General features: G+C 38.3%; 1 protein-coding gene across 5 annotated transcripts in view; it reads left to right on the top strand.

Moving 5' to 3' along the window:
- ksr (kinase suppressor of ras) overlaps positions 1 to 25,969 on the top strand; it is a 341,876-nt gene that overhangs the window by 28,018 nt on the left and 287,889 nt on the right. For all 5 annotated transcript variants that reach the window (XM_090373903.1, XM_090373901.1, XM_090373904.1 and 2 more), the window contains exon 2: positions 3,597 to 3,737. In XM_090373903.1, coding sequence (XP_090230029.1) covers positions 3,597 to 3,737 — 141 coding nt within the window. The remainder of the gene's footprint in view (positions 1 to 3,596; positions 3,738 to 25,969) is intronic.

Genomic DNA, 25,969 nt, shown 5'->3' with positions numbered 1-25,969 from the left:
GGGCAAATTTGTGATTTATACAGAGTGAGCAGCTGTTTGGAAGAAAGGTAACGCCGAGAGCGAAAGAGAAAACCAAGTTTTTTAGATGCAGAGGAAGCAATATTTGTAATGTGCTTGTGCCAAGAGAGATTAGAAGTCAGGGTAATCCCCAAAAGACATATATCATTTTGCCTAGAAATCGGAGTGTCACTAAAGATAAGCATAGGAGCAGAAGAATCCTTTTTGCGAGATATAAGACAAGACTAAGTTTTAGAAGGGTTGAAATCAACTAAGTTGTCTTTGCCCCACTGGAGAATTACCTGAAGATGGGCATTTAAGGAATTGGTAGCAGATTTTCGAGAAGTTGAAGCTGATTGAGCAGGACAAGGTTTCTCAAAATGGAAAGTTGAATGCAATGTGCTATCATCGGCAAAACTATGGATAGGATTTCCAGTCAATGGAAGAAGGTCATTGATATTCAAGAGGAAAAGAGTGGGGGAAAGAACTGAACCTTGGGGGACACCGGCATTAGTGGAGAAGTTAGAAGACAGAGAGCCATCTACCATCACCCTCAGTGAGCGATCAGAGAGAAAACTGGATAACCAATTACTAAAAACAGTTGGCAAACCATAAGATGGAAGCTTGTTTAGAAGACCTTTATGCCAAACACGATCAAAAGCCTTTGAGATGTCAAGAGCAACTACTTGTGTTTCACCGAACCTTTCCATTTAATTAGTCCATAAATGGGTAACATAAGCCAGAATATCTCCAGTGGATCGACACTGACGGAATCCATACTGGTGATCGTTGATTAGATAGAAGGTTTCTAGGTAGTTTAAGAGTTGGCGGTTAACTGATTTCTCCATTACTTTAGAAAGAGTAGAAGTAATTGCAATGGGATGATAATTGGATGGGAGGGATTTGTCACCCTTTTTAGGAACTGGCTGGATATGAGCAAATTTCCAAGCAGAAGGAAAAACAACTTTGGAATAAGAAAGTGAAAAAAGGCGGCAAAGAATAGGAGTAAGTTCAGGAGCACAGGTTTTGAGAACAAGTGGAGAAATACCATCAGGACCTGGAGCTTTCTTAGCATCAAGATTCATCAAAATCCTTCTGATATCCTTTTTACGGAAGACCACAGGAGGCATCGAATGGAGCGTGTTGGGAATGGTGGGAGGTGTTTTACCAAGATCATTAATACATGAGCTGGAAGAAAAATGGGATGCTAGCAGGTCAGCTTTATCCTTGGCTGAAGTGGCAACAGAACCATCTGGTTTGGACAGAGGTGGGAGCAAAGATGGGCAAAAGTTGCGGCCAATAGCTTTGGCAAGAGACCAGAATGCTCGGCTACCATTAGGGCAAGAAGCAAGTTTTCTACTCTTAGCCTGTTCAAACTGTAGTTTGGACTGGTTAATAACTGCTTTACAACTGTTGCGAGCTTTGGTGTAGGAAGAAAATGAAACTGAAGAATTAGAAACAAGCCAATTACGATATGCAACATTCTTCTCTTGGACAGCCTTAGCACATTTATTGGAAAACCAAGGTTTAGATAAAGGACGAGATTTTAAAGTGGAGTTTGGGATAAAGGATTCCATTCCTGCAAGAATAATTTCACTGACATGATCTGAGCAAACGTTGACATCAGAAGTTTTGAAACAGTAATCCGACCGAGGAAAAGAAGAAAAGAAGGCTCGCAAGTCATCCCATTTTGCATTCTTGTAATGCCAAACAACACGAGGTTTGGAACAGCCATGAGATAAAGGTTCCATTGGAGAAGAGACAATCACCAAGTTGTGATCTGGAGTGCCTAAAGGTCTTCTCACTTCGACCGTGTACTTAGAAGGGTTGTTTGTGAGAAAAAGATCAAGCGTATTGGCTGTATGATTAGGATTCTCCGGTAATCTTGTAGGTAAATGAACAATCTGTGCTAGGTCATTAGTAATTGCAAAAGCCTCAGCATCTCGACCTGCTGGGTCGGTGTGACTAGAAAAGGGAAGCCAGCTGGAGTTGTGAACATTAAAATCACCAAGGAAAATTACCTCACTGTTAGGAAAGTTGGACTGGAGAAAGTCAAGTTGCAAAGAGAGGAAGTGAAAGAGCTCCAAATGATTAGTGGAGTTGGGAGAACGGTAGAGACAACAGATGAATTTGACACAATGAGGTAGAGAGATTTTAAGCCAGTGGAGATCAAAGAGAGGAGATTCCAAATTGCCAAGTCTCTGACAGGGAATATCAGAACGGACATATGCACAAGTACCACCTTTGAGGTGAAAGGAATCATACAGCGAATAATTTGGGCATCTGAGATGAGCAGTAGATGAATCAACCGATAACTGAGATTCTGTCAGAAAAAGTACATGGGGTTTGGAATCAAGTGGAAATGGACATCGTTGAGATTAGAATTGAGACCACGTATATTTGTGAAATGAATTAGGAAGTCCTAATTGCTATTTGAATTATTCCTTCTCTGCTATTTATAAGTACACCATCACTATTCTGCAGTTTCAGTATCATTTATCTTTCTGTATTACTGCTCATGACTGCTGATTTAAGTCTTCAAATAGGCCTCCGGGGTTGGGAATATTCATATTCATAATAACTGCACAATCCTACACCAACCATTATTAAAAAAAATAAATATAAAAATAGGATTGTGTTGTATTAAAATAGTAATTTATGTAAATAAATTAAATAAATAGAATGATATAATTCCACTGGATAAAACTGATAAAAAGGTTAACTGTCTGTACAATAAAATATGAAATTTTAAACTGCAGTGAATAAAACAATGTAGATAAAACATAGGATAATAAAACCGATAAAAACGCTAAAACACTGTAGCTTTCAGAGGCATCCGCCTCCTTTTTCAACAGAGGTTTGTCGTACGGCACATCCTTAAATATCAGCAGGCTCATGGTTCTCAGCCAGTATTTCTATTGGAGCATGGGCAATACAGTATTCTCCACATGTGTACTGGAACTGGAAATGGCTCAGGAGTGTCCTAGGCAGAACCGCTCATCTTGTCCAAGAACCACTTTCTCGAAGAGGGGATGAATATGGATTCCCCTGTCTCTATTAATGGTATTGCTCTCAGAGGAGCAAATCTGCAAGCTCTCTAGCCATTTGTATTCCCAAAACCTTTAATGATTTAAGTCCTTTGTTTTCCCTTAATGCTTGTTCTACTTTTCTTGTGTTAAATCTTATGTCCTCTGTGAGTCTCTTTCTAATGGCTTTGGACAAGTTAGTATACTCAATGTCATCCTTGTTAGTGTTTATCTTGTTCTTCATTTGTTGTCTTCGGTTCATCACGACAAGTGTTTCTTGAGTAATTTGTTTTTCTCTGTTAAAAAAAAAAAAAAAAAAAAAAAAAAAATAGGCTGATAGTATTCCTTAATTCCCTCATTTTTTGTATAATTTTTCACTACATTCATGAGTTCATTATTATATTATTCTCAAATTTTTAGTCACTTCACTTTGGTTTCATTATTGCTTATAATTAAGTTACAACTTTCTTACTTACGCACATGCACATTTAAATTAGAATGCAAGAATAAACTAATTGAGCTAATAACTAATATATTTTTATTTATTATTATTATTTTTTTTTTCAAATGCAGAGCAAGCTTATTAAGTTGTTTAGCAGGCAACTTGTGGCTAAGCGTAAGTGCCCTGGTAGTGAATTAATATCGGAACTTACTCAGTATCCTAGATTACAGCAGTGGCTGCAGGTGGTGGGCCTGAGTATTAATTCTGTTGAGGTAAGCTATTCACAAAATCATTGAATATTAATTTTATTTATCATATCGATCAGTGATTCTCATATTTGTTACCTAATGATGCCTTTTAACCAAAAAATTTTTTTTGCAGAACTCCATGCTGAACAAAATTGTTCCTTGTGAATTTTCTTAGGTATTTATAATAAATATATCAGCGTTTGCCAAACTTTTTTTAGTTACGGAACACCTTTTATCTTACAATATATTTACGCAACTTATTCTTTTGTGGTTATTTGGTTTTTGAAATAAAAAATACATAATTAATTCTCAGACATATTTTATTTTAAAAACAAAATCAATATAAAAACATAAAATATCATTGATGCACAATTTATATCAGGAAAGCACATATAAAGTATAAAAATCCATTCAAAATTAACAACTGTGTTCTACATAAAAAAAAAAAAGTTATATTCATTCAAAAACAAAAGAAATTAGATTTTTAAAATTTAATAAACAAATTTAGTTTTAATAGGATTTGGTGTTTTGACATTTTTGTATCACAAATTCGCTTAATAATAGGAATAATGCTGAAAGTTGAATCTTCATGTCTGGTGCAGCAAGTCTGTTCCGATATATTGGCTTTTGCTGCAGTGTAATAGGAAAAGTGCAGTAAAGCCAACTCGTTCATCTGTAATTATAAATGGATTTCAACTCCAAGAATTATCATCATTGGTGGTTGTAGGAAAATATTCTAATAAAGATGACTGCAAGCCTATGTTACATAAATTTCTGTCAGAAATTTATGTAACATGGGGATGCAGTTGAAGTTATTTAGTTCTTCAAAATATATTATTATTATTAGCCATTTGGTACAATGAAGCCTGAGGCTTGAAGTCTGCTGCACCACCCAAAAAAAATTTCTGAGTTACCCTGTGTGAGAGAGAGAGAGAGAGAGAGAGAGAGAGAGAGAGAGAGAGAGAGAGAGAGAGAGAGAGAGAGAGAGAGAGAGATAAAAGTAGAAGGGAATCAGGGACTTGGGTATTATGATATGGTCAGACATGAAGTTCTCTGAGCATTGTAGACTGGTTGCAAGGAAGACCCATGGTGTCCTATTGATGATTTATTGAACAATTGCTGGTAGAGATGAGGATGTCATAATCTTATTTTATAAGGCTATTGTTAGACCACACTTGGAATTCAGTTATGGAGACAGCATCTAAAGAAAGACAGTGTGCTTCTTTGATATTTCAGAGACTGCTGGGAGTCATTGCGGTACAAGTAAACACATGAGTTGTGTTAGGGTAGCCAAGAATAGAAACAGGTGCATGTATACCTGCGTGTACACCAATGCTAGGAGTTTGGTAAATAAATTTGATGAATTTGAGATATTGCTCAAAACATCAAAGGCAGATATTGTTGGGATATCAGAGACTTGGTGTCACACAGATATAAGGAATGCGGAACTGGAATTTGGGGAATACAATGTGTATAGAAAGGATAGACAGGACAGGAGGGGAGGAGGGGTTATGCTATTAGTTAAGAAACACAAAGTCCAAGGAAGTGAAGCCAGTCGACATCGATGGACAGGGCAGTGTCGAGTCAGTATGGTGTGACATAAGCATAGGGAAATCAAAATTGAGAGTAGGAGTGTGCTATAGGCCTAATGACTCTGATGAGTATAATAAGATATTGTACAGGGAAATAGAGTGGGCCAGTAAATCAGAGAGTCTTATAATGGGGGATTTTAATTTCCCAGATATTGACTGGAATTTGTGGGTTGGTCACTCGCACACTAGCAAGGCTTTTGTGGATTTATTGGATGATTGTTTTCTACATCAGCATGTTCGTGAGGCAACAAGAGGGAGCAATACTCTTGATCTGATTATCAGTAGTGATTCTTCATGCATTAAGAATCTGCAGATAAATGAACCACTAGGTGGTGGCAGTGATCATAGTGTGTTGAAGTGGGATTTACTCAAGGAGGTAACTACCATCAGAGGTAAAGGGAAGGGTTTTTGTTTCCGTAAAGGCAACTATGATGGTCTGAGACAGTATTTAAATTCTATACAGTGGGACCAACTGATGATGTTGCCAACAGCAAACTCAAAATGGGAAGCATTCAAGGAACTAATCTTGGAGGCTACCAGGCTTTACATACCAACTAAGAAATATTGTTCAAGGTTTAGGCCTAAATGGTTGTCAGATGAACTAATGAGACATGTGGCAGAGAAGAAAAATGCATGGGATACATACAAATTAATGGGTGACATGGAAGCCTATGATAGATATAAGTTGGTCTGTAACCAAGTCACAAAGGAGATTAGGCAGGCAAAGGCAGACTACGAAAAATCCTTGGCAAAGGATGCAAAGAAAAACAGAAAAGAGTTCTTTACCTATTTAAACTCAAGAAGGAAAGGGATGAATCAGATTGGTCCACTGGATATTGATGGTTCAACAGTTGAGGATCCTGCTCAGGTGGCTAACAATCTAAACGAGTATTTTGCATCTACATTCACGCATGAGGAGTTATTCAGGAAGGAGAATGATGTGTTGCATGGGATACATACAAATTAATGGGTGACATGGAAGCCTATGATAGATATAAGTTGGTCTGTAACCAAGTCACAAAGGAGATTAGGCAGGCAAAGGCAGACTACGAAAAATCCTTGGCAAAGGATGCAAAGAAAAACAGAAAAGAGTTCTTTACCTATTTAAACTCAAGAAGGAAAGGGATGAATCAGATTGGTCCACTGGATATTGATGGTTCAACAGTTGAGGATCCTGCTCAGGTGGCTAACAATCTAAACGAGTATTTTGCATCTACATTCACGCATGAGGAGTTATTCAGGAAGGAGAATGATGTGTAGGTAAAGTAAACATTGGCAGTGAGCTGGATGATTTTGTAATAACTGAGAGGAAAGTGGAGGAGAGATTGTTGAGGATAAACATAAAAAAGGCACCTGGGGTGGATGGGATCTATCCAGTTATATTAAAGGAAGCAGCAAAGAAAGTAAGCAAACCCCTAGCCATAATTATGAGAGTTTCTTTGGACTCAGGGGAGGTACCCATAGACTGGAGATGTGCAAATGTAACCCCAATTCACAAAGGAGGATCAAAGGCTGACACAAGTAATTATAGACCTGTTAGTTTAACTTCTGTTCCAGGTAAATTAATGGAGGCACTGGTTAAAGAAGCACTGCAGGATCATCTAGACAAGAATTCAGTTATAGCTCAGACGCAGCATGGTTTTGTTAAGGGCAGGTCTTGCCTGACCAATTTGATTGGATACTATGATGTAGTCACAAAAGAACTGGATGCAGGGAATAACTTTGATATTATATATTTGGATCTTAGAAAGGCTTTTGATACTGTTGCACATGGAAGACTGCTGCACAAATTGGAGCAGTGTAGCATTGGATGCAAATTGCTGCTATGGATAAGGGGATGGTTGAGTGGCAGAAGACAGAGTGGTAATCAATGGACACTGCTCAACGTGGACTAATGTTATTAGTGGAGTTTCTCAGGGTTCAGTGTTGGGTCCGTTGTTGTTTTCGGTGTTTATGAATGATATTGATGATGGGATATCAAGTTTAATGTCCAAGTTTGCAGATGATACAAAGTTGCCAGGGTTGTTAAGGACACCACTGACGCTATGCTGCTGCAACAGGATCTGGAGAGGTTGAACAGATGGGCTGAGAGGTGGCAAATGAAGTTTAACATTGACAAATGTAAAGTACTACATATGGGAAACAGTAACCCCAGAGCAACGTATCAACTCTGCGGTACTACACTGACAGTGGTGGAGAATGAAAAGGACCTGGGGGTAATTGTGCAGGCAGATATGAAGTTCTCTGAGCAGTGCAGACGAGCTGCAAGAGTAGCTCATGGTGTCTTGTCAATGATATACAGGAATTTTTCTAGCAGGGATAAGGAGGTGATTATTCCCTTGTATAAGGCAATGGTTAGGCCACATCTTGAGTACTGTATACAGGTCTGGAGGCCTCATTTCAAGAAGGATGTAGAGCTGCTGGAACAGGTACAGAGAAGGGCAACAAGATTAGTGAATGGAACAAAGGGTTGCTCTTACGAAGAAAGGCTTAAGTTTTGCAAATTACAGAGTCTGGAGACTAGGCACTGGCGAGGTGATCTGATAGAGGTGTATAAGGCTTTGAATGGTTTGAGCATGCTCAATGCCAATGGGATTCTTCATCTTGCTCAGAATAATCAGCTCAGAGGGCATAAATTCAAATTGAGGAAGGACAGATGTCGGATAGATGTGCGGAAATTTGCCTTTGGCCAGCGGGTGGTTGGTTGGTGAAACCGACTTCCATCACTTGTTGTTGAGGTTGATAGCCTAAACAAATTTAAGGCTCAACTGGACAGGTATTTCGAACGAACGGAGGGGTGAAATGGGAGTGGTGTGTGTTTTTTTTTTTTTTTTTTGGCTGATGCTGAATAAGCTTGCTTTCTTGCATCATATGCCTCTACTAATGCTAATGCTGAAAAAACTCCAAGAATGTGTAAATCTGGACAAATTGTATGAAGAGTTTTGTGAGAATAGGTTGAAGTTGCTGGAAAGTGTTGTGTACAGGAAGTGATGTGCACAAGTGGCTTGGTTTTTTTTTTTTTTTTTTTTCAAAGGTTCTAAAGAAAATGTACCCAATATCAGTAGAATAGTTAGGATATTTGTTAAGTATTCATGGCTCAAATTCTGTAGTAGAAAGGGTGTTTTCGTTAATGAAAATGAAGTGGACAAATGTCAGAAATAGAAGTCACCGAGAATTAATCGAGGCAGAGTTGCAGATTGCAATGAATGAATCTTTTGAAATGAAATGAATCTTTTACATGTAAAGAGTTCCTTCAGTAAGTAATACAGGATAAACAATTGTTAAAAAAGGGCAAAATGTCAAAATAAGTACAATTAAAATATCAGAATTTGAATTTTCTTGTATTTTTTAAAACTAATTTTATCGACAAAAATCTTCCTTTATTTTTAAGGAAAACCTGACAACCCTACCTATGTGGGTGGTAGAGGCTGACAGTTTGGGAAAATTGAAAGGTCAGCTGGATAATTACCTATGGGAGGAGTGAAATGCATAGGTTGTCTATTTCCTTTTCTCGTATTATTTTTTATTATTATAATTATTTTATTTTATTTATTTATTTTTTTGTTATTTTATTTTATTATTTTTTTTTGGCTGGTGTAGCATAAGTCATAGGCTTCCTTGCACCAAGTGGCCATTGCTAATACTAATCACTAAGAAAGAGAAGAATGATGATATCCAGCTCAGGACCCTGGGTGTGTCAAGCCCATACTCACCAGATGTGAGCCCCCTGGGGTTTGCAAAATTTGTTTCTTTTTAAAGAGTGAAATTTTATCCATTGTTACATTCTTTACTTGCAGTGATAGATTAATTTCATTTAATTTTGAAAAAAAATCTGTAATATAAGATTCTGATCAGCCCCCATGAATTTGTCAAGCAAGTCATGAAAATTTTGTACCAAGTTACCAGAAGTGAATACAGTCGGTCCTCGTATAACTCGTGTTTACATAACACGAATTCGATCATACACGATTTATAAATAGGGGAACGATATCTTATATAACACGAACCGAATTCGCTTATGCACGATTCGCCTTTGTGTTTACAAGAAATGGCAGTCGAACACAGAATCACCCCAACCGAACGCAACACGATAGGAATGAAGAGAAGATTCTGAAAATGTATTTGTTTTTTATATCAGTGAAGGGAAACACATTTCACCATAATAATGTAAAAACCAACACAATTCCAGCTATCGATATAATTGCAAATGCAATTAGATGGCGTTTACTACCAGTTTATAACAGATTCCACTAGCAGAAACGCAACTGGAAATTGTTTTTTGGTAGTAACCCCCAGAAATGTGCTTTAGTAAAATGTGAGGTGTTAATAGTGTATCTCTCTGCCTTTATGGTGTTGTTTATTCAGTTGCTACACGGGTGCAGCTTTATGTGTATCAAGTGTGCCTCCTCGTTTTGTAATTGTGCTTTATTCCCTAAAAATTAGTAAAATACTTAAAAGGTGTGAAAAGGAAGCGTCCTGGCGATACAAATACAAATAGACACTGCAGATTCAGAGAGAGAGAGAAAAAAAAAAGCAATATCGATAAACAGAGGTGGACTGGGTCAAAAATTCTTACCCGGGAAAATTTATAGTGGCCTCATAGTAGCGTTTATGGCCAAAATCACACCGGCCCCCGGCCCACCGGAGTTTCCCGGGTAAGGCTTATGACCAGTCCGCCTCTGTCGATAGAGAAAAAATATGAAATTGTGAAACGCTTTGAGCAAAATGAAAGACCATGTGATATTGCACGTGCTACAGACCGCAATGAGGCAACGCCGAGAATTAGAAAGAATGCAAAGAAAATAAAAACTTTCATAGCAGGAACAACTCAAAGTGTAATTAAAATCCATTAGATTAAGACACAAAGAATTGGAAGAGATGGAACAGCTGTCATCTGTTTGGATAGAAAATCAAACAAAAAACAAGTTTGCTTACGATAGAAGCAAAAGCATTAGCAATATTTTATTACGTAATAGTCGTGATAAAATACGTAAGCATTTTATTACAACATACGTATTATAATTTATACTTACGTATTAGTAAATTAATAAGAGGAGTTTACCTCAATATAGTACGAGGAACATAATATTAGTAAATTAATAAGAGGAGTTTACCTCAATATAGTACGTACTACGTACTATATTGAGGTAAACGTACCTCACTGTTCCACGTACTATATTGAGGTAAACTCCTCTTATTAATTTACTAATATTATTGTTCCTCGTACTATATTGAGGTAAACTCCTCTTATTAATTTACTAATATTATTATCAACGTAGAACATATTGAGTATTACAGCTCTGATTCATACTATATACTTACGTATTATAAAATACGTAAGTATTTTATTATGACTATTTTATTTAATATAATAAATTTTTTTACTATTTTATTAATAAATTTTTATTATTTAAATAAATAATAAAAAATAAATATTTTTTATTATTTATTATATTATAATAAAAATATTATGTTATAAAATACGTAAGTATTTTATAACATAATATTTATAAAATATGTAAGTATTTTATAACGATTAAAATTACCCGATTATTTATTGTGTTTGGTTCCAAATGTGTTCAATCTTGGGTGGTCGGTACCTAACCCCACTTTTCCCACAGGGCCTGTTGTTTATATTGCACGATTTTGCATTGCACAATGGTTTCTAGGAACACAACTATCGTGCTATACGAGGACAGACTGTACCAGGAGTTCAGAAAGTCAAGCACTTTTCTCTGGACAGCGACCTTACTTCTATATGTAAAAGAAGTGCTTTATGCCGACTACCTATTTCATCACACAATTTTAAATAACCTGAATTGAAGTGGTCAAGGCTTGACAAAATTAATCATTTGTACAGCTTCATCCAGCACAATTTTTAGATATACTGTTAATTTTTTTACTGCCATGTAGTCAGTGTTTGTCTGTGCAGAACACAGTTGTTAGTGCTTTTTGGTGCCACATTTATGATTTGTAAAAAAGAATTGACTGCTGCAAACATAGCAGACTAACGAGAAACTACACGACTTGCTGTTTGTTTTGTCAAGGGGGAATTATGGTAGTATTGATTGGCAGGAACAGGCCACATCCCATGCAATCAATCTTTCTGGAAGGACAATACGATACAGGAGAATATGATGGAGCTTAAATGAAGGAAAAAAACTGCAAACGCTAAAGCTAACTAATTATAGAAAATCTATGGTTAGGAGCAAGCTATAATTATAGAAATGGATGACCAGTGATATCTAGAATACCTAGATATTTCATACAATTCCTAATTTTATACTTTGCTGGTGCCATATACATCTAAAACTGATGAATTAAAATGAAAGTCTCATTTCCCGATTTTGGGGTGAAATTCTTTCGGGATTTAAACCAGCACCTGGTGGGGGTGAAACTCATTTTCCGATAAATCAGTGCTGAGGGGGAGTGGAGGAGAGGAGAACTTGTTTCTCTATTTTACCCGAACATTGATACCATACACTGAAGATGTAATCATAAAAAAATGGATGGCCTGTGATAATATCAACTGAATGAACAGTAGAAATGTAGTCTGTGAAAGGGAAAAAAACTTTTAAAAAAAACAGCACAAGATGCAATCCTCACTAAGCACCTCCCAAAAGTCATGTGGTAACAGCACAGGATGCAATCAAGACTAAGCACCTCCCACTCCTCGACGACACAAACAGCGAGTCACATAGTTTCGTGTTCAGTCATCTGTATGCCCTGGTAAATGCATCCTGATCTCATGTCACAACTCCCTTCATCTTCCCAACCATTGCTTGAGCCCCATCAGTATGTATATCATTGAATTTTCCCTAACTAATTTCATGCTTCCTGATAAAATAGTTAATGCAGTTGAATATTTCTTCCCCAGTACTCTTGCTTAGCAGAGATTCACAAACTAGCTTTTTTTTTATGTAATTGGAAAGATCTTTAATACAACGAGTAACAGTGTTATTTGATAATTGTACTGCATCAATTTTTTTTTTTTAGCAGACTGTTTGTTCAACATGTATGTTAACAATATCTTTCACGCATGGCTTGATAAGTGTTACTCTAATAGTGTGCGCATTTCTCTGATAAGCACTATGATCTAACTTACTTGATAAGATGCTGCTGTTGCCCTTTCATTGTCTGTTTTAGCAATTTTAATCATCAAAAGTTGAGTTTCCAAATGAATCGCGCTGCTTCTTAAAAAAAAACTTTTATCTTTGTCTTTGTATTCAGCTGTTTGTTCCAAATGCCAGTATTTAGTGGGAGCCAAAGAACTGTTTGCTAGTCTTTTATTATATATGATGCACTGTGCATCAAGAACTTTATTTCCAACACGTAAAATACCGAAATACAAATAACTGTCATCATACTTTTTACTTGCTTCTTGTTTTTTATGTACTTTGACAAAAATTGTTTCTACTATAGTAAGGGAAGGATATTATGTGATTGTTTTCCATTAAGATTATTACTATTTTTAATGCCACTCATATACCACATGAAATTAATAATATAGTTTATTAAGCAATCACCTAAAGCACTGTACATAAGGTGCCATTTCAGACATCTTGCTGATATCCATCATAACACCATGCTGCTGACAGACTCCTACTTGCCGATGCTGCCAGAATACTGGATGCACATCAAGTTTCTGCCAGAAACTCGATGTGGTGTGCTATTAGAGACCAGCAGCAGGAGAACTGAAAAAAGAAGGAACCACCAGCTTGGGAAAGAAGACTTCAGCAGAAGATAGAAGAATTAAGAGTCAAGATATGCCAATTGACCCAGTACCAACGGGATAATAGCAGTAAGAAATTGATTGGGAAAGTGAAGAGCATCCTCAAGAGAGACAGCATCCACAGCTAACACGAGACCAAAAATCAGAGAATAGGCAAATACTTAGACACACAGAAGCATAACCTCCTTGCACTCAGCAAGAGACTACGCTGATTCAAAGAGAGCTCTCAGGAAAATAAACAACCCAATCTTCAATGAAAGCCTAAAGCCTTTCTACAGGAGTCTCGGAGAAGACTGGAAAGATGGAAACGGAGCACCTGAGTAAAAGACGATCAAAGAGTTCTGGGGCAACATATGGAGCAGTGAAGTCAGTCATAACAACAGAGTCCCCTGGATAGAACTAGAATGGAAGAAAACCAAGGATGTACAAGAGATGAGAGATTGGGAGATTCGAGAGGAAGAAGTACAACAGTCGATCAGAAATAATGTCCAAAACTACTGGTACAAGTAGCTCACTTGCACACACAAGCACCTAGCTGAGCAGTTCACCCGAATGATAAGGCACCCAGAGACAAACCCAGAGTTTCCTCATGCAAGGAATCGCATATTTGAAGGCTAAAGACCAAGATACAAGAAACCCAGCAAAATACAGGCTGATTACCTGTCTTCCAACGATGTACAAGATCCTGACCACTTTGAAAGCCAGAATACAATGGCTAAACAGCCGAAACAATGCAAGTGGATAAGCAAAGCTTGCAAGGAACAATTAACCTAGATGCTGCAGTCAAAGAGCAAGTGTACAAGATGCATCTCAACCTGTACACTGCCGCAAAGATGTACATTCTGTATCGATTACCGCAAAGCCTTCGACTTCGTGCCTCATAGCTGGCTAATAGAGATGCTTAAGATCTACAAAGTCAATCTGACAGTAGCAAACTTCCTAGAAGCAACTATGGTGAAATGGTGTACCACCATCAAGGTCAAGAACATCACTAAACCGATTGCCATCATGCAGTCGGTTTAGTGATGTTCAGGGAATCCCCCAGAAAAAAAAAAAAATTGAGTACTTTTCATATCCTTTTCATTTTAAATTTTTTCTGATAGCAAAAAATTAATGAATGAGTACCGCCACCTATTTTTTTTTTTTTTTACAAAAAAAGCATTGGTAATAACCATATAGTGCAAGGAAGCTGCTGAATCCCCATTTCAGGAGACCTACAAATACCTGGGGATGATGTAGACTCAGCAGTTAGAGAAAAAAGAAATCAAGGCCTGCCTAACCAAAAAATACCATCAGAGATTCAGAAGCTTGCTCAAAGAAGGCTGAACAGAGGGAACACAAAGCCGTAAACACCTATGCAGTCCCAGTGCTAACATACTCTTTCGGGATGATAGATTGGACTAACACCCTGCTGGAGGAAATCATGAGAAGGACAATGATGACCAAGAGCTGCCAACTCCACCTAAAGTCATCAGTGGAGACACCGACAGTAGTTTGGATAGGAGGAGGAGGAAGAGGCCTGATAGACCTCATCGAGTAACAGAAAACAGCAATAGCTAACCTGTAGGATTACTTCCAGAAAAACACAGCAGCAGCAATCTACCAGGCCATTAGAAAGATAGACTGCACACCCCATTCAACCTAAGTGAGGAGTCCCCTCCCACTCAGACGGCACAAAGGAAGCTAGAAAGATGGGCGAAGATATTCCACAATAGACACTACAATGACCTCCATCAAGATCACATAGATAAAATGACATCCAATGCATGTCTCATGAGCTCATCATCCAAGACCAGGTAATCAATACCAGAAACTATAGAAAATACATCACCAAGGAGCCCGGAGTGTCAGATGACACGTTTATGATGCCATATGGCCTCAGAAACAATTCAACACATCACTGCAGGATACAAGGTGATCACCCTGATGGAGTACACTCTTAGACACGACCAGGTAGCCAGGATAATACATCAGAAGCTAGCGGAGAAATACCAGTTGATCAAAGAATGTGTACTGTATTACAAATACAAACCCCAGGTAGTACTAGATACCCTAACTCTCAAGCTTTATTGGAACCATGCCGTAATAACAGACAAGACAATCCTGCACAATAGACCAGACATAAACCTTGTCGACAACAAGAAAAAGGCTAGCTATCTGATTGACATAGCAATGTGCACCACTGTTAACCTCCAGAAAACTCATGAGGAAAGGATCAGGATGTACACGAACCGAAGACAGCAGGTCAAAGAGATATGGCATATACAACAAGTAATAACCATCCCAATCATCATGTTAACCACTGGTATGGTGCCAAAAACCCTACATAACAACCTAGCAGCAATAGGTCTCCCTATGAACACCTACAAAGAACTCCAAAAGGTTGCAATCCTGAACACCTCTAGGATAGTCAAAGTTCCTCGACCAACAATAACACCAGACATAACCACTCTGTGTACTTGGTAGCAATACAGGCACCCAGAGTTTCTCACTCAAGGAATCACATATCTGAAGGTTAAAGACCAAGATACAAGAAATCCGGCGAAATATAGGCAATCACCTGTCTCCCAGGGATGTACAAAATTCTGACCAGCTGCATAACCATAATTGTGCAGTCAGATATGAAGTTTTCTGAGGTGCAGACAGGCTGCCAGAGCAGCTGATGGAGGTCTTGCCAATGATATACAGGAATTTTGCTGGCAGGGATAAGGTGATTATCCCTTTGTATAAGGCAGTGGTCAGCCCACACCTTGAGTACGGTGTGCAGGTCTCGAAACCTTATTTTAGGAAGGATGTGGGGCTATTGGAGAAGGACAACGAAAGAAGGGGAACAAAGAGAAAGGCTTAAGTTCTGCAGATTGCAGTCTGGAGACTAAGCACCTGCAGGGTGATCTGATTGAGGTGTATAAGACCCTGAATTGTTTGAGCAAGATTAATGCTGATGATTCATCCTCTTGCCCAGATTATGCACCTGAGGGGGCATAAATTCAAATTGAGGAAAAACAGCTGTAGAATAGATCTTTCTCCAGTGGGTGGTTGATTTTGGCTGATGCTATATAAGCTTGCTTTCTTGCATCATATATGTCTACTAATACTAATGCTAAATCTCATTGTGGCATCGGCAAAAGGGCGACCATACGAGCAGAGTCAGATTATGTGGGCTACAGAGCTTGGGAACCAGGCATCTCAGAAATGACCCGATTGAGGTTTATAAGGCTCTGAGTGGTGTTATTAAAATGAATGAAGGTGGAATTTTCATTGTTATAAAGAATTCCAGAACTAAGAGCCGTAAAAAGGCTCTGAGTGGTGTTATTAAAATGAATGAAGGTGGAATTTTCATTGTTATAAAGAATTCCAGAACTAAGAGCCGTAAATTCAAATGACAGGGGTTGAGGTTTAGATTAGATTGTAGGAAGTCTTCTTTTAGCCAGTGAGCTTCATTAATTTTTTGGAACAGGTTGCCTTCGCAGATAGTTGAGGCTGACAGTTGAATAAATTCAAAGGTCAACCAGATAGTTACCTGTGAGAGGGGAAAGCAAATAATTATTTTTAATCTCTTCGTTGCCCCCCCCCCCACCTCACAGCCAGTGCAGCAAAACCCTGTGGCTTCCTTGCACTATATGGTTATTACCAGTGCTTTTTTTTGTAAAAAAAATAGGTGGCGGTACTCATTCTTTAATTTTTTGCTATCAGAAAAAATTGAAAAGGATATGAAAGTACTCAAATTTTTTTTTTCTGATATTGTTACTTTAGTAGTAGAACTCCACCACCTCATTGACTGCTCCACTTCCAAGTATGTTATGGCAATCTTTATCGATTTTGAGGGCGCTTTTGATAATTTATGGTGGGAAAGTGCCCTCAGCAGACTCCGTTCCAATCACTGCTCTCTTCAGCTTTATAAACTTGTTAGAAACTATTTTGCTGATCGCACCGTCACCGTCATCACTAAAAGCACGAAGATTAACATATCTGTCTCTCGTGGTTGCCCCCAAGGATCAATTTTAGGTCCCTTGATTTGGAACCTAGTTCTCGATGGTTGGCTGCTTAGGACGACTGAATTTCAAAATGTGCAACAACTTGCGTATGCAGATGACATTATCATTTTAGTGAATGGAAACTCAAGATCTGAATTAGAACTCTATGCCAATAAAGTACTCTTTGAACTATCGTCCTGGTCCTCTAAGAACAAATTAAAATTATCCCCAACAAAATCGAAGATCATGATTTTTAAACACAAATTAGACTATCGCAGACCACCTGTTGTAAAACTTGACAAGAAATCACTTCCACTTGTCCGAAGCACCAAATTTTTAGGAGTCATCATTGACGACCGCTTTTCCTTTACTGAGCATATTCAACATCTGTCCGTCAAAGTTAAGAGTTTTACCGCAATGCTGCTCCAAATTACCAGACAAGACTGGGGACTGAACACTAAAACCCTACATCTATTTTATAATGCTGCCATAATCCCAATTACAACCTACGCTGCCAGCCTTTGGTTTAGACGTACTGCACTCAAAACAGTACAAACCAAGTTATCCACTATTCAGCGTTGCTTTCTCCTCAGCCTACTTCACGTTTGCCGAACAGTATCAATTCCAGCTTTACAGACTCTTGCAGGCACCATACCACTTGACTTGCATGTTGTGTTTAGAGGCTTTGCTTTTTACATCCGCAAAGGCATTTCTGTGGAATTTCAGGGAATCATTGTTAACCCTCAGACTGATCCCAAAACTGAGCGAACCAGATGCTGGAATTTGTTAGTGAATACCTGGCAGAATAGATGGAATTCTACCGAAAAAGGAGCTATCACCAAAAACTTCGTTCCCGACGTAACTGCACTACTCTCATCATCCACCAGAAAATGGTTTTCACCCTCACTGTTTACCTCCTACATACTAACTGGGCATGGTTTGCTTAATGCAAAACTCTACCAATTCAGACTTTCCAATACAGTCTCCTGTCGATGTGGGCTACCGGAAGACTCTCCTCACGTACTTTTTGAATGCTCCATTTACGAGGATCTAAGATCGGCTCTTAAGGCAACAGTACCAAACTTGTGTCCCGGAGGTGAGAAGATACTCATTTCTGTCAACAATTTCCAGGCCCTTCAAACCTTCTGCAATGCTGCTTTTAATCGCAGGAAGGCTCTCAACCTCAATGTTAATTCAAGAAATGAAACTGAAAATGCATCATAAATCATAATACAACTGTGCGCTGCCTCGTCGTCCTGATGACGTCATATACAAAATTGTTGTGGCTTTCAAGACCACGCAAAGATTTTAACAGATGCTGCACTTCTCTGACTCATCCTTTATCAAGACTCTCTTCAACTAAACCTCTGCTCAGTGATACCGTCATCTACCAGAGACTTCTGACACCACTCCAGTTTAACAGAATTCAGAATTATATCTAGAACTTGTTCCTGCCGATCATGATTGAATGACATTACAACTTCTGTTTGACAATATACCTTTTCTCCTTGTGGACCACTTTGGGCAGCACTGCATACAGATGTGGGCAAGAAATGGATAAAGATTTTATTTTACTTTTTTTTTTTTTTTTTTATTATTATTATTTATTTTTATTTTATTTTATTTTATTTTTTTACTTTATGCTATTCTCATCCTTATTTCTTCGTCTTCTGCTGTCCTGTCTCCTGGGAGTGCACGTGTGCGTTGTTGCCGGCTTGCTGGCACGGGGTTCTTTTGAATGGCTCCAAACCCTCTTTGGACATTCAGTACGTGACTGTTGAGGTTGGCCATGGTTCTTGCGCAGTTGTGGCCTACCTCCCCGTGGTGTCGACGGACACTGGGCAGGCTTTCCAGGTGATCGCTTGCCTGGTGACAAAACGGCCAGAAACAACTAAACAACACAACAACACACACACTGCACGAACATAACGTTACACACATTTCTGGCCTGTTACAGTGCTCTGTAACCATCACAGTGTACAAAGACGGAGTTGAACTTTCGTTCAGGTGCCGTCCTACATAAGATACTATACATGTCTACACGTCTTTAGTAGTAATGTTTTTAGAATAAGAACAACAAATTAAGTATATTAACACAGTTTATTAAGCATAAATTTATTATTCAAGTATATAAAAAAATAAGTAAAATGTGAATAAAATAAATAAAAAATAATAACATAAGTAAAAATAATTTCATAATAGAGTTTTTGTAGAATATTCCAAATTTTTATTAAGTTGTCAGGGGTCGGCAACCTTTTGAGTGAAGAGCCATTTTTGATCTAATTTAAAACAAGTAATATAAAAAAAAATTTTTTTTTAAATTTAATTCCTACTTATGTCAACAACGAACTTTCGACTTCAAAAATTTATCAAAAAATTATTGATTTTCGCAATAATTGAACTCGCATTCTTCACGTGAAAAATACTGAAATCCTTGCATTTTACCGATTGAGCTACTGCCTGTTGATTTCAATTTTATTCCTAAATTTATATCCTGCTAAATATCTTATATAAGAGAAATTTTTTTCTCACATATAAAACTAAAATTAATTAATTAAATTTAATTAATGAATTAATATTTGAAAAAACTGTATTAACATCAAGTGTCATCCACTACAAGTTTAAAAAAATGTATTTGAACTTGAGTGGATGAATAAAAAGTATTTTATTAACAATTGAAAATTTGAACAAGATATATAAATATATATAGGGAGAGTGTGAACTAATAGTAGGAATTGAAAAAAAAAGAGAGAGAGAATCCGAAGAGCCTCAGCTCAAGCTGGGAGGAGGGGGGTGGGGGCAGGCAAGAGGTTTTTTTTAGAAATGGAATAGAGTGAGAAGGTGTTTATTAAAAAAATATATATATAATTTGAAATATTTATTAATATTGAAAAAACGTAACAAACATCCAGTTAGGTACAAATTAATGTTACTTTTGCTGATGAACTTCTTGAGCGAGTCTCTCAATATCATCCAAGTATTTCGTAATTAAACATGCTGAGCTTTAAACATGCTCACATTGTTCAGACGACGGTTTCTTGATTTATTTTTAACATAGTTCATGTTCAAAAATATTTGCTCGCAGAAATACGTCGAACCAAAAACTGAGACAGGCCAAATCCAGATATTTTCAAATTTATATATGAGTCCGGTAATATTTATATATGGGTCCGCTACTCCACGTATCAAACAGAATTTGGTCTGTATTTTAAACTTATCTATCGCCGTCCATTTGTGTAGAATTGCAAGGTCAGCATCGTCAATTTCAGTTTTAAGGCATTTTAGTCTTGCACTCCACATGATTTTTAAGTCCTCTTAACTCCATTTCAAATTGTGCTTCATGTGAGCTGTAAAGTTAAAGAACCACAGTTACGTGTTAAAAGAGCTGCATGCAGCTTGTGAGCCGCAGTTTGCCGACCCCCTGTCCTATGTCGACGTCTCTTCTTCCTCTTTGTGTGTCAGTTGCTGAATGACGTTTCCGAAGCAGCCACGAATCGACATATTTTGTTGGATCGAAGCGGATCTACAATTTTAAGAAACAATAGTGAAGAAACTGTTTTTGTCATCAACGAAGAGCTGGTTGGGCTGGTGATCAGATTCATTTGTGAAAATCCTCATTCACATTTACTCGATGAAATTGGTATCGTACTCAGAGCGTTCATCAAATTCTTCAATTCTTCTGAAGCCTTCTTATCAATTAGGTATCCACGATTTGCATCTCTTTTATTTAACTGTAACCTAATTGACAATTTTCTAACTTCGCTTTCACCAAATGCCAACAATTCATGTTTAGAAGGATTAATGCCTTCGTTGTCCTTGTTTTTCGTCTCTCGTCATCAGTATTGTCACTAGCTCTTAAATTTGAATTTTTTTTCTTTTCTTTTTTTTTTTAAACTGTCCAAAATGTCGGTTTCATTCGGATATTCAGGTAATGTGACCATGTAAACAGAGATAGAGAAAATTCATGGAAAGATGTGGATAACGCACTTCTGTGAAACAACAGATGATTACACTAGTTTACAAATTTAAGTTTGTTCACTGGGGTTTGAATTTCAGTAGGTCCTACTGCCGAAATATGTTGCTGTGATTTCAGATATGACTTAGATTTTTTTCTATCACATCCAGATACATCACAATTTAAGAAATAAAAAAGTATTGTTTTTTACGAAAGTATATAACTTTATTGTATTTAGTAATGACAAATTGATAGGATTACATTTTCATACATCAAAAAATACATAAATACTAACAAGTATTAATCAAAATTCTGAAACGTTCATTAATCAGACCTTCATCTCTGTTTGAAAAGAACGTTTAATTGTTTTTATTTTATGTACAGTTCCAGGTTTCTCTCTTTTTAAACACCAGCAGTAGTTGGCCATCATGCTTGTATTCCACCTTTTCTGGTACCTCTGCTATATTTCCTTTATGTCCTGATGGATTCTCTCCCCTTGTTCTTCGCTCATCTGTGTAAGATTTTCTGGGAAAAAATCAAGATGGGCATGCAAAAAGTGAATTTTGATGCTCATATTGCAACCTAAATTGCGAAGCCTTTCGAGCATATTTTGAACAATTTTCTCATAATCCTGTGATTTATAATTTCCCAGAAAGTTTTCCATTACACTTTTAAAAGCAATCCAGGCTTCCCTTTTAACATCAGTCATAGTAGTTTCAAACTGACCATCTAAAACCAATTTTCTAATTTGGGGACCAATGAAGATACCTTCCTTAAGTTTTGCTTCAGATAAACCGGGAAATTTACTGCAAAGGTACTTAAAGCATTTGCCATCCTTATTCAGTGCTTTAACAAATTGCTTCATTATGTCTAACTTGAAATGCAGTGGAGGTAAAAGTATTTTATCTGGCTTCACCAAACTTTCGTGCACAATATTTTTTGACCCCGGTGTAAGATTGTGCCTCCGAGGCCATTGATTCTTTGTCCAGTGCAGCGCTTTAGCTCTGCTATCCTCAGCTATAACAATAGACAGTGAAAAATGCAAATTTAGTTAAATAATTTTAAGCTTATTTGAATAGTAGGTAAACATATGAAAACAAATTTACGAATATTACAAATTTCGAAGTGCACTGGATGCAGTGCACTTCGAAGAAGGCCCATTTTAATGACAGTGGTGATTCTCACCACTGTCACTAAAATGGTGACTGCACATGAATATGAATTTTCTCTTTTTTTCCCTGGATGCCAAATCATTGGACCACAGATCAAAATCAATGTCGGCATAGCTCAGTGCGCCGATGATGCTGTTGGGAAAGTGCCACTTGAAGGTCGAGAGCTTCTGCAGGTTTGAACAGAGGACTGGAGGGTTTCTGAGAGCTCTTCCCGGGATTTTCCAGCCTATGAATTCCCAGATGTTGATGAAGCCTTGTCGATCAATTCGGCCCTGGAAAGATTGTGCAAGGCTCAAGGGGTAGAATTTTTTTCAGCCTGGACTGTACTTGTTAACAGGAGAGATTGCTTCTACAGGGATGGGATACACTTAAATAGAAAGGGTGCAAGAATATTTGCTGATGCTATCGAGGCAGTGTTAGGTGGGTCGGAAAACTGCTAGCTTGGGGGGAGACAAAGACCAATAGATTGACAGTAGCCACTGGCAGAGGTGAAAGAGATTCTTGCACTGCTTCTATTAGAATGAGCAGAAGCCTGAAAAACAAGATGCATGGTATTTCAGAGGCTGCTGGGAGACATTGCGGTACAAGTAAACACATGGGTTGTGTTAGGGTAGCTAAGAATAGAAACAGGTGCAGGTATACTTGCGTGTACACCAATGCTAGGAGTTTAGTAAATAAATTTGATGAATTTGAGGTATTGCTCAAAACATCGAAGGCAGATATTGTTGGGATATCAGAGACGTGGTGTCACACAGATATAAGGGATGCAGAGCTGCAATTTGGGGAGTGCAACGTCTACAGAAAGGATAGACAGGATAGGAAGGGGGGAGGGGTTATGCTATTAGTTAAGAAACACATAAAAACCAAGGAAGTGAAGCCAGTCGACATCGCTGGACAGTGCAGTGTTGAGTCAGTTTGGTGTGACATAAGCATTGGGAGATCAAAATTGAGAGTAGGAGTGTGCTATAGGCCTAATGACTCTGATGAGTATAATAAGGAACTGTACAGGGAAATAGAGTGGGCCAGTAAATCAGAGAGTCTTATAATGGGAGATTTTAATTTCCCAGATATTGACTGGAATTTGGGGGCTGGTTACTCACACACTAGCAGGGCTTTTGTGGATTTATTGGATGATTGTTTTCTACATCAGCATGTTCGGGAGGCAACTAGAGGGAGTAATACTCTTGATTTGATTATCAGCAGTGATTCTTCATGCATTAAGAATCTGCAGATAAATGAACCACTAGGTGGCAGTGATCACAGTGTGCTGAAGTGGGATTTACTGAAAGAGGTAACTACCATTAGGGGTAAAGGGAAGGGTTATTGCTTCCATAAAGGCGACTACGATGGACTGAGACAGTATTTAAATTCTATACAGTGGGACCAACTGATGATGTTACCAACAGCAAATTCAAAATGGGAAGCATTCAAAGAACTTATCTTGGAAGCTACTAGGCTTTACATACCAACTAAGAAATATTGTTCAAGGTTTAGGCCAAAATGGATGTCAGATGAACTAATGAGGCATATGGCAGAGAAGAAAAATGCATGGGATACATATAAATTAACACATGACACAGAAGCCTATGATAGATACAAGTTGATATGCAACCAAGTTACAAAGGAGGTTAGGCAGGCGAAGGCAGATTACGAGAAATCCTTGGCAAGGGATGCAAAGAAAAACAGCAAAGAGTTCTTTACTTATGTAAACTCTAGAAGGAAGGGGATGAATCAGATTGGTCCACTTGATATTGATGGGTCAACTGTTGATGATCCTGCTCAGGTAGCTAACAAACTAAATGAATATTTTGCATCGACATTCACACATGAGGAGTTATTCAGCGAGGGGAATGCCAGAGGTGTATTCAACTCTAGCAGTAAGCTACAGAATCTTGAAATAACTGGGAGTAAAGTGGAGGAGAAACTGTTGAAGATAAACACAAGAAAGGCACCCGGGGTGGATGGGATCTATCCAGTTATATTAAAGGAGGCAGCAAAGGAAGTAAGCAAACCCTTAGCCATAATTATGAGAGCTTCCTTGGACTCAGGGGAGGTACCCATAGACTGGAAATGTGCAAATGTGACCCCAATTCACAAAGGAGGATCAAAGGCTGACACAAGTAATTATAGACCTGTGAGCTTAACTTCTGTTCCAGGAAAATTAATGGAGGCACTGGTTAAAGAAGCACTGCAGGATCATTTAGACAAGACTTCAGTTATAGCTCAGACACAGCATGGTTTTGTTAAGGGGAAGTCTTGCCTGACCAACTTGATTGGATACTATGATGCAGTCACAAAAGAACTGGATGCAGGGAATAACTTTGATATTATATACTTGGATCTTAGAAAGGCTTTTGATACTGTTGCACATGGAAGACTGCTACACAAATTGGTGCAGTGTGACATTGGAGGCAAATTGCTGCTATGGATAAAGGGGTGGGTGAGGGGGAGAAGACAGAGAGTGGTAATCAATGGACACTGCTCATCGTGGACTAACGTTATTAGTGGAGTCCCTCAGGGCTCAGTGTTGGGTCCATTATTGTTTTCTGTATTTATAAATGATATTGATGAGGGTATATCAAGCTTAATGTCCAAGTTTGCAGATGATACAAAGGTTGGCAGGGTTGTCAAGGACACTACTGACACTATGCTGCTGCAACAGGATCTGGAAAGGTTGAGCAGATGGGCTGAGAGGTGGCAAATGAAGTTTAACATTGACAAATGTAAAGTACTACACATGGGAAACAGCAACCCCAGAGCAACGTATCAACTCTGTGGTACTACACTGACAGTGGTAGAAAATGAAAGGGACTTGGGGATGGTTGTGCAGGCAGATATGAAGTTCTCTGAGCAGTGCAGACGGGCTGCAAGAGTAGCTCATGGAGTATTGTCAATGATATACAGGAATTTTTCCAGCAGGGATAAGGAGGTGATTATTCCACTGTATAAGGCAATGGTCAGGCCACACCTAGAGTACTGTATACAGGTCTGGAGGCCTCATTTCAAGAAGGATGTAGAGCTGCTGGAACGAGTACAGAGAAGGGCAACAAGATTAGTGAATGGAACAAAGGGGTGCTCTTACGAAGAAAGGCTTAAGTTTTGCAAATTACAGTGTCTGGAGACTAGGCACCAGCGAGGTGATCTGATAGAGGTGTATAAAGCCTTGAATGGTTTAAGCATGCTCAATGCTGATGGGATTCTTCCTCTAGCTCAGAAAATTCACCTGAGAGGGCATAAATTCAAATTGAGGAAAGACAGATGTAGGATAGACGTGCGGAAATTTGCCTTTAGCCAGCGGGTGGTTGGTTGGTGGAACAGACTGCCATCCCTTGTGGTGGAGGTTGATAGCCTAAATAAGTTTAAGGCTCAGCTGGACAGGTATTTTGAACGAACAGAGGGGTGAAGTGGAAGTGGGTTTTTTTTTTTTTTTTTTTTTTTGGCTGATGCTGCATAAGCTTGCTTTCTTGCATCAAATGCCTCTACTAATGCTAATGCTAAAAAGTCGTGAACTGCGGAGCACAGAATGAGTGTACTGCGGAGCACAGAATGTGTGCTGGGTTGGAGTGTAGCTTAGATTTTTACATAGCTGTGATCTTGACATTGTATAGGGAAGGTGTGCCCAATTGTTGGCCCACTTGAGGACCCAGAATTCTACCCCAAAATGTCTTCAGGCTGGACAAAGGAGCTGCGGACCTCAATACCGTAACCAATGATTGAGCTAAAGTAGTAGAAGAGAAATTTCCTGACTTTCTTTATTATGTGATCTACAGAGGTCGCGTTTCATGTCCCAGAAGGCCCATAGCGCAGTTGCTGGATCTGACCCTTTAAATC

Source organism: Mastigoproctus giganteus, chromosome 5, assembly GCF_048544385.1.
Source record: "Mastigoproctus giganteus isolate SK-2022 chromosome 5, ASM4854438v1, whole genome shotgun sequence".
NCBI classification, from domain to species: Eukaryota; Metazoa; Arthropoda; class Arachnida; order Uropygi; family Thelyphonidae; genus Mastigoproctus; species Mastigoproctus giganteus.
The sequence above is the reverse complement of the archived record's forward strand: the minus strand, read 5'-3'. Positions and strand labels throughout refer to the sequence as shown.